The 13332-nt window shown below is 44.2% G+C and overlaps 1 protein-coding gene across 2 annotated transcripts in view; it reads right to left on the bottom strand.

The window, feature by feature from the left end:
- ed (hemicentin protein echinoid) overlaps window positions 1-13332 on the bottom strand; it is a 50444-nt gene that overhangs the window by 4872 nt on the left and 32240 nt on the right. For both annotated transcript variants that reach the window (XM_011506123.1, XM_011506124.1), the window contains exons 2-6: window positions 8877-9854; window positions 7716-8196; window positions 5305-6172; window positions 4350-4710; window positions 3459-3627 (exon numbers count right to left, since the gene is read on the bottom strand). In XM_011506123.1, the coding sequence (XP_011504425.1) occupies window positions 3459-3627; window positions 4350-4710; window positions 5305-6172; window positions 7716-8196; window positions 8877-9854 (2857 nt within the window). The remainder of the gene's footprint in view (window positions 1-3458; window positions 3628-4349; window positions 4711-5304; window positions 6173-7715; window positions 8197-8876; window positions 9855-13332) is intronic.

The following is a 13332-nucleotide window of genomic DNA, read 5'->3' as shown; positions in this document are numbered from 1 at the left end:
GGGATGGGGAGGGGAGGGGAGGGGAGGGGGGGGGAAAGGAGATGTTGGCAGGAAGATGATAGGCTTTATTACCATGGAAATAAGAGTTAGGAATGATCGAAGCATCGTAACGAAGCGATGAGGTTGGTGTATCATATAGCGAGCAGATGCAATATACGTGACCATTCAACGACATATCCATTACGTATTGACAGGTTTTGCGGTTGCTTATGTGGGCCGAAGGAGGTTAAGATTTCATATGTAGAAGGTAGGAGGGAGAAGAGGAACGGCAGCAGGATAAAGAGATGGGATAGGAATAATACAGCGCAAGAGAGACCTATAAAGTTGGTAGGATGCTGCTGCACTTTGCTATTCAGCGTTTTTTGTCTCTCTCGGTACAAGCGCACACGGGAACACGAGCCTGTGTGTCTAGCATGTGCTGGCTACGAGGAGAAAAAATCTGCCCGAGTTGGAAACAAAAATTCTCCAATGAAAAATAAAGAGTCGGAAAAAGTTTATGAGAGAGCGAGCGAGGAAGGAAGAGAGACGAGGAAGAATGAGATAATAATTCCATGGAGGCTCCGGGCGTACAGCTACAGCGTATACATTCTATTCAAATAGTGGCGAGGCGGATGAAAGTTAAGTTTTTGCGGGCAACACTGCGCGTGAAGAATTTGCATGCAAGTTACCGCCGACAACATTACGTCTGGAGGTACTAACGAAACGAGAAATGATGGATCCGGGGGTCAGAGAGAATACTGCAACGACATTTTTTCTATGCTTCTTTAAATAAACTCTCGCCGTAATCTTAATCTTAAATCGAGGGCTTTTGTGCCGAAGCGCGTTATTATAGAGGTTGGGAATAAAGTACGGGGCTGCCTCATTGCGCGAGGCCATCTTGAAAATAGATGCCGAGAGCGATGGGACTTGTCTGTCTCGACGATAAGGCAAAACAAACGGAGCTACTGCACAGTGCATTAGTGACAATTAATCAATGGCAGAATGCACGCGATTGCTGCACGCATTACCACACTTGCGTAATATCAGGCAAGGACAGTGTTTTATTAAAAATTACGAAACTACAGGTATTCCCTATCGAATGGCCTTAGCGAATCTCATCTCCATCGCATACCAGCCAGCCAAGCCTTAAACAACCTGCTCGTTCGACCTTAAGAAAGAGCTCTTTAAAAAAAAAAAAAAATACATTTTATGCGTTTAATGAATGGGACGTTAGACGGCACACGCACAGCTATAACATAGCAAGCTTTATGATTTTTCCTTAAGGTGTAAAATTAAACGTAAAGTATCTAGCCGATTAAATGGACAAAAAGCGAATGACAGAAAATTTCTAATTACCGGAAAAGCTCGTTAAAGTTCTCTGGATTAATTAAAAGTCGCATAGAGCTATTATAGAATATAATCAAAGACCACTTTATACTCTTACGAGCTTAATCCATCGTCGTCGTGACACGCTAAACCTCCGGGAAACCGAGGAAGCAAAGTGTAAGGGGAATTTGGGCGTCTCTACGCTCTCGTGAGAGAAATAAGCGGCGAACGTCGGTGACGACGAGGGTCCGGGGAAAGAAATCAATTGCCACGGGTTGAGTATTGTTAGGAAGAAGACTAAAATTCATGTACAAAAAAGAAATTTATCGAGCTGGCTAATCGTCGGGTGGGTGGGCGCGTGATACGTGACATCATCATGGAAATCGACCCTTCTCCTCGCACGAGAACAGTAAATTCCACGTAAATGTGCATAAAGTCGCCATAGAGAGGAGAAGAGAGTGAGTGAGAGAGAGAGAGAGAGAGAGAGAGAGAGAGCACTGGACTACGATTGCTAGCGCTGACGGTACGTGGAGAAGATCACTTCGATGCTGCGCAAGGACGAACTTCGCTTATCGCTTCGCTGCAAATACTTTCCGTCTCGGCCAAGACATGCTCCAAGGATCTCTTACCATCTCTCATCCCTGCCCGTACCTTTTTCTCGCATCTGCTTAGACCCCCCCCATCCTCCTCCTCCTCCTCCTCCTCCTCCTCCCCCTCCCTCCCATCCCACCCCACACCGCTGCGCGCTCCGTGCACCGCCTTTTTCTTCGTTTACCTCATCCCGCCCTTTCTCTCTCCCCACTCCCTTCATCCTTCGTTTTGGCTGCCCCCTCCGCCACGCCACGGCCATCATCATCGCCAAATCACCCGTCGACTCAACACCATAGTTTCTTTTGCAAACCTTCCCAATCGTTCTTTTATTTCCGGCGCCCGAGACTTGTTTTACCATTGGTATTGGATATTTTAACGGTCTGGTGCATAAAACGAGAGTAAAATTTATAATTTACGCCAGCTGTGAATGTTGAATGTATTTGCTAAAGAAAGAATTAACGGTTGCCGAGCTAATGCTTTAGCGATTTTCATGCAATATTAATTATCGCTGGAATGTGCTGGGAGGCGCATTTTATTAAAGTAATCCTAATGCAAAATCGAAATTTCCGATCAAAATAATCGTGTAATTAAGAAACAAGAATTGTCTCACGTTACATTTTAATGTTTTGTAAAAAATATTTACGAGTAAGTTCCTTCTAACTTTCGGCCATGCTCTTTCACTCTACTCTATACATCCACATCATACGCCCTGGACTTTTTTTTATCCCTAAAAGCTTCTGCAACAATTCGCGATGAGATTTCTACTTAATATATGCTTAACTGCGCGTACTAGAAGAATAACAACTAGGAGAGCGAATGAGTACTACTAGCGATCATTACAAATACGCGTGCCCGCGTAAGGCTAATGCACGGACATGCCAATTAGTGTTTTATATATGTAGTCGTGTGGATGGACTCGAAGAGGGGAGAAGGGAAAACGGTTTGGACGTATAGAAATAGTAGTTGTCGGTGTGTGTGTGTGTGTGTGTGTGTGTGTGTGTGTGTGTGGCTTATGAAATTTGCCGTCGCATAGCGCTAGGTGCTACGGCGCCTGACGATAGATGGCATTTTGCCTAGAATGGCAATTGGTCGGATAGTCGTAAGGTTTTTTCAGTGATTGAAATAGAGGAAGGAGCGATCGATTAATTAATATAATGAATAATGCTCGAGCTACGAATGAAATAGTTATCGAGAGCCAATCGAAGCATCCGACCGCTGAAATTCTTATTATTATTTTTGCACGCCGTCGAATCAAAATCGTCGATTTGATACTTTCAATTCGTACGATACGCTCAAAACGCTCGACCATATTTGCATTTTATCGGACGATTCTACGTAAGCCAACACTTAAGAAATACATAAAGGGCGTACAACGTTATGCAAACGTTAATTAATATCGAGCATTTATCACTTAAGAGTGGGGAAAAGTAAAGGTCGAGCACTTTGATCGAGCCTGATCGCGTCAATAGTACCAAGGGCAAACTATCGAGAGGACAAAATCAGAAGAGTACTATCCCGCTGGAAACGACTGCCACGAGTCTACGTCTAATTCTGGTACTTACGCATTGGAGCCCATCTCGTAGTCCTTTGCCTTGGCCGCGTGTTTCCGGCGGCAGCGGCAAAACAGAAGCAACAGTGCGGCAAACAATAGGAACACGGCTCCGCTCACTACCAGGGCTATTAACGTTGGAGTTGCGAGCGCACCTGCTTGCGGTATGTAAGAGGGGCCAACTGCAAAATTAACGGTTAAACATTTAGGTTTTTAGATAAATTTGATCGCCATTGCCATTGCTATTATGAGGGGAGGAATGGAGAGAATATAAAGAATCCTTTAAAGACTTTAAGACTTCATTTTCGTTCGTTTGGAAGCTAATGAAAGGCAACCACCAACCACTGCGTGCCGAGAAATGTTTGCGCACGCGAATGGTTGTAGTGTAACAATTGGTAATGCGTTATATATATATATATATATAACCATATATAACCCACCCCCATACCACCCGCTGCACTTTTCCAATAACTCAGCCTTCTTTCTCCCTCGAATCTCATTATAAGTTCGAGGCATAATTATATCTTAATTATCTTGGAGTTCTCGTTTTAAGTTTCAAACTTTCGCATGCCACCTTTGGCTAGCTACAAATGATTTCGTCGCCTACGTTTAAGAAGAATAATAATAACCAGGAGGTGGACGGCAGATTGAGCAGACTTTACAACACGCTGCGACCAAGCTGTGCAAATTATGTCGATATTGGCAATTAATGGCTTATAATTTTAGCGTCACGAACGGGCAATATCGAATGGTATAATAGCTGGGATTATAAGGAACAGCGCGGAAGAATCCAGCGGCCATGACAAAGCTTCCTGAGCGATAATCCCAGGGGAAGAAGTTATTATTATTAAGCTCGGAATTGCCAGAGTAACAATAATGATAACAACATAGGCACAATACTCACTCTCGGCTTCGATGTAATCGCCGCATCTCTGTCGATCCGCCTTAAGGCAGAGCCTCACGCGGATCCTGGGCTCCGAGCTCGAGGCTGCTGGATCGTCAAGGACACCCTCCCTCTGGGTGCTGGCGCCACCAAGGACTTCGAGCGGCCAGTCGTCGACGATCCTCCAGGTGTTGTCCGAGCCCGAGTCCGACTTCTCGATGGAGGCGACGAGAGCGAGACAGGTAGCCCCGACATTTATCGCCAGGGTCCCGCTCTCGGGGTCGTAACTGACGCGCAAGGGCGTCGGGATCTTGGCGACCGCCGTCGTTGCCGTCACTTCGTCCGAGTAATCCGAATGGTTGTTCGTGTTGTAGACCTTCACCTGATTGGAAACGGCAAACATCGACGAGCCGATTAGTCTCGAGTGCGCGCCTACGGTTCTCCTCATCTCCTATTCAATCTTATAAATTCGGCTGGACAACTTTATCGGGCGACGTGCGACGGCTGCCGGACGTTGGGAATTTTTTTTGTCCTCTTAACGTTTAAGCGCATAAAAAAAATGATTTTTCACGCGATAATAAGCGTGACGTTATCGGCATTTTTCCCTCTCCTTTATCCATCCGTTTGTCCATCGATGCACCCAATGAATCTCCCAATGCATTTCCCAATGCAAATCCGATGCATCGATCAGCCATACTTGATTATCGTCAATCGCGATCGTATGTTACGCGGCAAGGCTAATCCAACGACTACGCGACACTCCTCGTACCTCTGATGAATCACGTGACAGGGTTTTTCGAATAATAGCCGTATAATCGTAAATAACCGGGATGAGCGATAGCGGAGCAAGCATGAGAATGAAAAATTTCTGAGTGATTATAATATACTGGGAACGAAGGCTTTTTGTAAGTAAGTGAAGGAACGAGTAGAGAGGCGCGAATGGGGATGGGGGTTGGGGTTACGTGGTCTTGTTTACCTTGAAAGTGTAGGTCTGATGCTGCTCGAGGTCGGATACGTTGCAAGGATTGGAGCGTCTGCAATCGATCTCTTGCCACTGTCCGGTCGGTCCGCGCGGGGGTGCGCAGTCCGCGGCGATGACCTCGTCGCCGCCGGCAACCCGCCTGTAAGATACGAAGTACTTGGTGATGGGGAGGCCGCCGTCGAAGCCGAGGTCCCAGACGAGGGCGACGTGCGTCGGACCGACGTCCATCGCCCGGACGCTGGTCGGGCGTTCGGGCGCGCCCTTAGGCTGGAGCTTGATCATAGACGTGATGCTGCCCTGGGCGTTTGCCGCGCGACAACTGTAGTCACCGTAGTCGGAATCGCGGATGTTGGTGATCTTGAGGACGGAGGTGTAGACGTCGTAGTTGTCGCTTGAAGTCGAGATCTCGTAGTGGCCGTCGCTCGAGGAGCCTTGAAGTGGCGCCGTATTCGTGCCGAAGCTCCACTGGAACTCGGGCTTGGGCCAGGCCTGCACCTTGCACGTGACATTGGCCGTCTCGCGCAGATTGTTGGCCACCTTGTCGTAGAGGTTGAGTACGATTGGCGAGTGCTCGACCTTGAGCATCATCTGAGACTCGACCTTCTTCACCTCGTTGTCGAAGACGCAGGTGTACTTTCCACGGTCGTTGGCTACGATCTTGTCCGTCTCGGGGCGCGCGTTACCGAGGAAGCTCAGGGTGGAGTTGACGGTGACGACGCGGCCGTGGCCTTCGGAGGAGCTCGTCGTCACCTTGTAGAGGCTCTGGTCGGCCGTTAGTTCGCGATCGTCCTTGAGCCAGCGCACCGATGGACGTGGCTTGCCTTGCGCGACGCACGACACTTGGAAGGAGGATTCACCGACCCTGGAGGCGAGAATAAATAATGCCAATGTGTTACGACTAACCTTCGTAGTACTCTCGTAGGGAGCCCCGCTTCATTAACCGAATTTTTTTGTTTAAGATTCATGGAGCAGGATCAGCTCTAGGACTTAGTAATTAAATAAGTTCAATCTTGGATCAACAAGTCCCGCTAGCGTAAAATTTTAAGAATTTCAATATTTCCGATGACGACGATTCTTTTAACGATACACGAGTCGAAGATTAAGTAAAATCGCGATACGCTTCTCTCAATTCTTTCCTTCCACCAATATCTTCCTTACATATCATAATTACACAAAGTCGCGAAAAAATTTGACTGTAATTTAATTGCAATTTCATGGGAGATTAATGATAGTATTCGGACGGATAGTTTTTCAATAGCGACGCTACGGTGCGTCGTTTTATTATAAATTCCATCGTGTTTTTTATTTTTAACGTTTAGTGTTTAATAGTACGGAGAGGGGGTGGGGTGGGGTGGAGTGGGGGGGGGGCGACGTGATAAGCCGCGCGCAACTGTTCATCCACATATCCAGCATTTAAGCATTTATAATGTGGCAAAAAGCTTACTGGTTATGGTAATGTACTCACTCTTATTTGTCTCGTTGTTTATTGTTATTTTGCGTCAATAATCGCGCGCGTTTATTATATTAATTTAAGCAGCAATATAAGACTACGGTGGATAATTATTTGAATCAAGATGATTTAAATGGTTGGCTCTCGAGCATGAATGACAAGTACTTTTACACGCTATGTTTAATAATATGCGTGTCGTTTGTCAGTTGATTCGCACAATTGATGCTCTTTCGTGCTCGGGCAGACTAATTGCTCGGAATAATTGAGGGAAGCTCGGCACTCTCCGCAGGTTTATTTATAAACTTTCAAAAGGGTTGACGCTTGGTGTCCCTTTGGGACCTTGAAAACAATTATCCTCTTACGCAGAGGTTGGGGAAGATCATACACGAGCTAAATAATAATGCACCATTAAAATGCGCATAACCATCATAAATTATTAAGAAAGTTAAGCTATCATATATCTAACGATTAAAAAAATGGAAACTCTCACGATTATTGTGACGCGTGTGTCAAAAGCTTTAAAGATAACAATGAACAAATAATATACAACAAAGACAAGTGTCTCGCAAATGGTTCAGGTGATGATAGACTAGACAACGATAAAATGGCTTTAATGAGATAAACAAGTAGTTTTAATGCGCCTGGTAATATCCTTTGCACAATTTAACCTCTAAGGCATTATTAAAAAAAAACACGTGAAATATGAATGTAACATAATGGGGAAAGAAATCGATAACGATGAGAAAGAAAATTGTCGCGCTGTTTAGATTAGTGTAAAACATAACATTAACATCGTTGATTGCAGACGAATAAAAATATAGAATTATATATAGAAAATGCACAAATTTACCTACGATCAAACTCTATATCACCGGCTGATTATTAAACTAATTTAATTAATGACCGAACCAATTAGTCAATGGCTGGTCAAGTCAAACGCAAAGCGTAAACTTACTTCCTGGTGACGTGGGGTTGGAGCTTGGTGAGGATCTTTGGCGATTGGTGGACGGTGAGGTTGACGGAGGCTGCCTCGCCATTGCCAATCTCGTTGAAGGCGTGGCACCTGTAGGTGCCCTCGCTGCCCAGGTGAACAGAATTGATTTCGTACTTGGAGCCAAAGTGCTCGGTGGGCGAGATGCCGGTGTCGCCCTCGCGCGACCACTGGAACTGGGGCTCCGGGTATCCCGGCGGATTGGCGACGCACGTGAGGATGACCTTGGAGTTCTCGATTGCGACCGGGGAGTCGGGGGTGATGCGCGCGGGCCCTGGCTTATGGCGGACCCGGATCTCGACCTTGGCGCTCGCCGAGTGATTCTTGCGCTCGCCTCCGGACGGATGGATCGAGTTTATGGCACGGCAGGTGTAGTTGCCCGCGTGCTCGGCGGTGACGCGCATCAGGCGCAGGATCGAACCCTCGACGCGGAACTCTGGTCGTCCTGGATACGATTATGGGGGATAAAAATCTATTTACGGGACTTTTGTCGATGCCTGCTATGTCATCGTACGCCATCTTATCCTGACATTCGCGTTTACGAGTTTTTCTGTTCTTTTCTTTTCTTGGCTTTTACTCTTTAATGGAATTATCGTTGTCAAGTCATTGAAACACTGAGCGGGTACAAACGCGGAGTGAAAGAAGCGAGCGAGTGTTCTTTTAAGTTTTATTCGATCTCTTGAATCTCGTTGCTTAAAGTGATTCACGCCACTTCAAATTGACCTCCCGTCCGTTAAAATGTAAGATTTGCTTTTCTCCAAACAATGAATAATGTCCATCCAGCCTTCGAATTATCGGCATGTAAACATCACTGTACAAAATGAATTAACAAGATGGCAAGGAAAATTATCGGTCGTGTTCGGAGAATGATATGGACACCGAATAAAAGGATAAATGTTTCGACGTACGTATATGAGACGAGAATATCAGGATAATCGGTGAATCGTCCACGTAATAATAATTGCGCTAAATTTTCGTTTCTTTTTTTATTTTTTTTTTGTTTTGTTTTTTATTTTTAAGAAATAAGCTGCGCAACCGTCTCTCTCTCTCTCTCTCTCTCTCTCTCTCTCTCTCTCAAAGGACTTGTACATAAATTATCGATTAAAGCATCGCGCGAGTATTTACCTTCTCGGAGCCACTCGATCTTCGTAGGCGGTGGATTTGAGGAGACGTTACAGTGTACCGTGATGCTGTCCTCGACCTCGGCAGTCCTTATCCTGTCGCCCTCGATGGAGACGCTCGGCGGATAGAGGACGTCGAGGTACAAAAAGCTCTCGCCCTTCTTGCTGAGGCCGTTGTCGGCTTGGCAGGTATACTTGCCCGCGTCGAGGAGGGTCACTTTTGGTATTATATGGTGGAAACTCGTAGCGACAAAGCTGTTGTCCTTGAGCCACCTGACGGTACCCACCGCCGGCTTCGAGTCGACGTTACACTTGAGGGTGGCCATACTGTTGACCTCGACCCTTAGGGGATTCTCCGTGCCGACGGAGACGCGCGGGAAATAGTGGACGTCGAGGGTGACGCTCGCCGTCAGCGTCTCGCCGGCTTTCATCGCCCTGTTACGTACTACGCACTTGAGGATCGAGCGGTCGTCCTCTTTGCTCGGTATGAGCACGTAATTGCGCCCCGTGTGGACGACATTGGGCGAGTTGCCGCGGTACCATCTGACCTCGGGTTCGGGACTACCGCCGTTCGTATTACACTGAAGCTCGAGTCGCTCGTCCTCCTTGGCGATAGCGGCAGCGGGCGAGATGCTGGGTGGTCCGGGCGCCCTCAGCACCGTCAGCGTGATGTTCTTGTGGTAGAGGTTCTCACCGGTGCCGCTCACCTTCACGCGACACTCGTACTTGCCGTTATCGCGCTCGTACGACACGTTGCGGATCTCGAGGTCGTAGCGGCCCTCCTCCGGGCGCATAAAGACCCGGTAGTAGGGCGCGAGGGCCGTCTGCTCGATCGCAGCGTTGTCGTGCATGTTGTTCGTGTGCGTCAGCCAGAAGAAGGTGGCATTTTCACGTGGGGGTGCGAAACGGCATTGGAGAATAACCGTCGAGCCCTCGTGGGTGTCCACCTGTGTCTCCTCGGCACCGCGAGCTCGAGCTGCGCCTATAAAAGACAATTGGAATGACAAGTTGTATTAATGATGCTGGTTTTGGCTCTTAATGTAAAAGAAAAATAAATGGATTTTAAAGTGTCGAGTGGCGCTGGGCCTTGAATATCCTAGTCCGCCCACTTAGTCGTTGCAATTGACATAGTTTTGCGACACGTGCTTGTGTACGTTCTTGTCTCGCTACGTAATTTGCTCGTTACCATATCCGTTTTGCGTTAAGAGGTGCGTGGGATCGTTTATATATCGTGGCGTTTACGTATGGATGTAAAAAGACTTGGAGCTTTTGCAAAAGATTCGAGCTCAATCTAATGAAACATTAAATGGTATTTAGCGTGGAAGTATCGATTAAATTTAATCAAATACAAAGGCAAGTGAGTGTATTACTTAAGACCATAATTTATTTTGACAGCTTTCAGGCGTATAATGAAGAATTCATCGGAGCCCCGAGACGATCATATCTCCATTTCCACAATGTAAAGCGCACTCTGCTATATCCCAATTTTTCCACAACGTTCAGCTTTAATCTTTAGAGCATAAAAGTTATCATTGCGAAACACGCAGTCGAGAAATTATAAGGATATATATATATATATATATATATATATATATATATATCTTTGCTTTGTTACTTATTTCTTTTGGCTTTAAGAGCAAGAAGAAAGTTTTTCATAACTTTAAGAAGTACATAAACTAATTTTTCACACTGGGAAAATGTTTTAAATATGTAGTACATCAACGTTTAATGTATAATGGTAATAAGAAATGTATTTGAATTAATAGTTAAAATAGCTTTGGATAGAAATTCGTGTCTTAGATCATTAATGTCTAAGTAAATTATTTTTAATGTATTTCAAAAATTTGATAATTACATTATATGCTGCTGTAATTTAAGTCAAAATAATTAAGCGAATTATCGTTAATTGGTTTGAAAATAAAATAAAGCGATGTTTTGCATATGCTGCAGTAGATATCGTGAATTTGCCAATTAGATTTATGAATTTTTGTGCAATTGACTTTCTCGTTCGCGAGCTGCTGCTTAAGCAGTCGACATTCAACATTGCTAATCGAATAACTTTTCCCCCCTTAATCATCTAAGAAAAAACAACACAGATAAAGCCATCGCAATTTGCAAGTATAAAAGAGCCGTTACCCTGAAATTATGCTTGCAATTATAGAAAATGTATTACACCTCGTCTAAAGTATATTTTGAGCGCAAACGCACATAACACGAAAACAAACTTTAAATACAGCGGGGAGCGAAATACGCTTGTGTGGGGGGGAAGAAAGATAAAAGACGTAGAAAGGAAATATTACAGCAGTGAATTTCGAAGGTTGGGATGCATGTACCTGCAAGACACCTATAGTAATTAAATGGAAGGTAGGAGCACGTGACGCTTGCGCCCATTGACGTCGTCATTACCCCCCTCACCCCATCGTCGTCCAGCGAAATGCACTTCCACGTTTGCAACAGAGCATCAAATTGCAAACTCCGATCGTCGTGTCCAACTCCTTTATCCTACCAGCCCCCCTTCTTCTACGACGTCACCGAGGTTTTTACGCCCACGCAAGCTTCTCGACTCGACTATCGAATATCAACGACGCATCAGAGGTGCGAATGTACGATGGTTGAAAGCTCAGCACGAGAAAGACGAGACGGGCGTCCGGTTCCTGCACTTTTTCTAAGCTCCGCTACCTCTAACGATCCACCTTCCACCAGCCCACCCTCCTCGTCTGAACTACGGGATGAAGTGATAGAAAAAGCAAAAGTAACTACGCTTCTCGATCGTATTTATTTATAACTGCGCGACTAAGGCTAAGACGGGATTAGGGGATGAATGTCGACAGGGGAGAATGACAATTCATTTGTTTCAAGATGAAGAATGAATAGAAGTGTTGCGAGGACACGTGAAGGACTTGGCTTATTATTCGGCATCGTGTTTGCGAGGAGAAAATTGTGGAGAAAATAGATATTGCCGTTATTTGTCGGTAAAACGGAAAGTTCGACCAATTCAAAATTCCTTGACACGCGGTTGTGCTTTAAGAGGAATTATTGCTTTTTAAATGAATATGTTCTCTCGTTATTTTAAAAGCAATAATTTCACCCCAATAAACACGATAAGTGTGAAAGATTTTTGAGAGAAATTTTTGTGATACGTCAAGTATACGTCTGCTTAGAGAATTAATTACTTAGAAATAGTAATAACTATTGAGCTTTGTGTTTGAAAATTATTATCGTTCTTTCAAGTGCTGAATTTCAAGGCAGTTTGTGTAAAAAGAAGAAGATGCAAAAAAAATTAATTAATGATAATCAATCGGAGAAGATATAGTCAGAGTAGGATACCGAAAATCCGTACTCGTAAAGTAATTTCAGCTATTGTAAGAAACAGTGTTTAATTGCTTACTGACAGGCTTTTAAATTAAACATTTCACGACGTTCGCTCTGTACATACATTATTCTCGCAATAATTAATCGATTACGATGGTAAGATGGTAATTAATTGGAGACTCGATAACAAAGCGATAATCTTTTAATTCGAAAATTAAAACTTGTAGCACAATCCAATAACTTTGAATTCTATTTAAAACGCAATGACTTTTTACATCGTATTCGAAATAAGCGTTAGTCGAGTTAAAAAGTTTATATAGGATTTCCTATTACAGTGTGCTTCTGTGATGTTCTTGGACAATTTAGTCGAAGAGTAACAATTGTCGGTAATGAGAATTCGCTTCACTCCAACGAAAAGAAAAGAAAATTAGATGGGAATGCCAAATTCGATGTATCTCGCTGAAATTGTAATCAACGTTTATTAAAGAATTCGGTCTTTCCTATAATATTACCCAAGTAATCGTATGCACTAAGCAGATAAAGTTTTGATAAAAGTTTGTATTTGAAAATTAACAACTTGGCATATTGATTATTATATACGATCCTTTAAACAAAGAACAAAGAAATCGGCTCTTTATTTGCCGAGAAATTCATGTAAACGCGCGCTGTTTAAAGAGCAAAGATTTTCATACTTAACATTCAAGAAATGCAACATGACATGACCAAATGCAAATAAAACTTATTAAATCCTATATCAAATGTCATTTATGTGTGATTAGAATAAATTAAAACCTCCTATTGTTGTAATTATTATTATGATTAAATATAGGCAAGGAAATGGTGAGAAACGCAATACGTGCAGCTCATATTTGTTTTCATGGAAATTTTATACAACATTCAAATTGCCTAATAAATTTAGGCTATTAAAATGGTAGAATTTCCTGCATAAATTCAATGATTCTTGGGCGGTTGAAACCTCGAGATTCTCTTGGACGACACCCACGGAGAAATGCTCGACGCGACATTTTAAGTAATCTTGTTGGGAAAGATTTGTCATTGAGAGAAACGCGATAGAACATGCGACATCGAGCGGAAAAACATTTACGCAAGATTATGAGTGGGGAGTGAGGAAAGAGAGTGAGTAGCGG

The sequence above is a fragment of the Ceratosolen solmsi genome, unplaced genomic scaffold (genome assembly GCF_000503995.2).
Source record: "Ceratosolen solmsi marchali unplaced genomic scaffold, CerSol_1.0 scaffold7, whole genome shotgun sequence".
Lineage (NCBI taxonomy): Eukaryota > Metazoa > Arthropoda > Insecta > Hymenoptera > Agaonidae > Ceratosolen > Ceratosolen solmsi.
The sequence above is the reverse complement of the archived record's forward strand: the minus strand, read 5'-3'. Positions and strand labels throughout refer to the sequence as shown.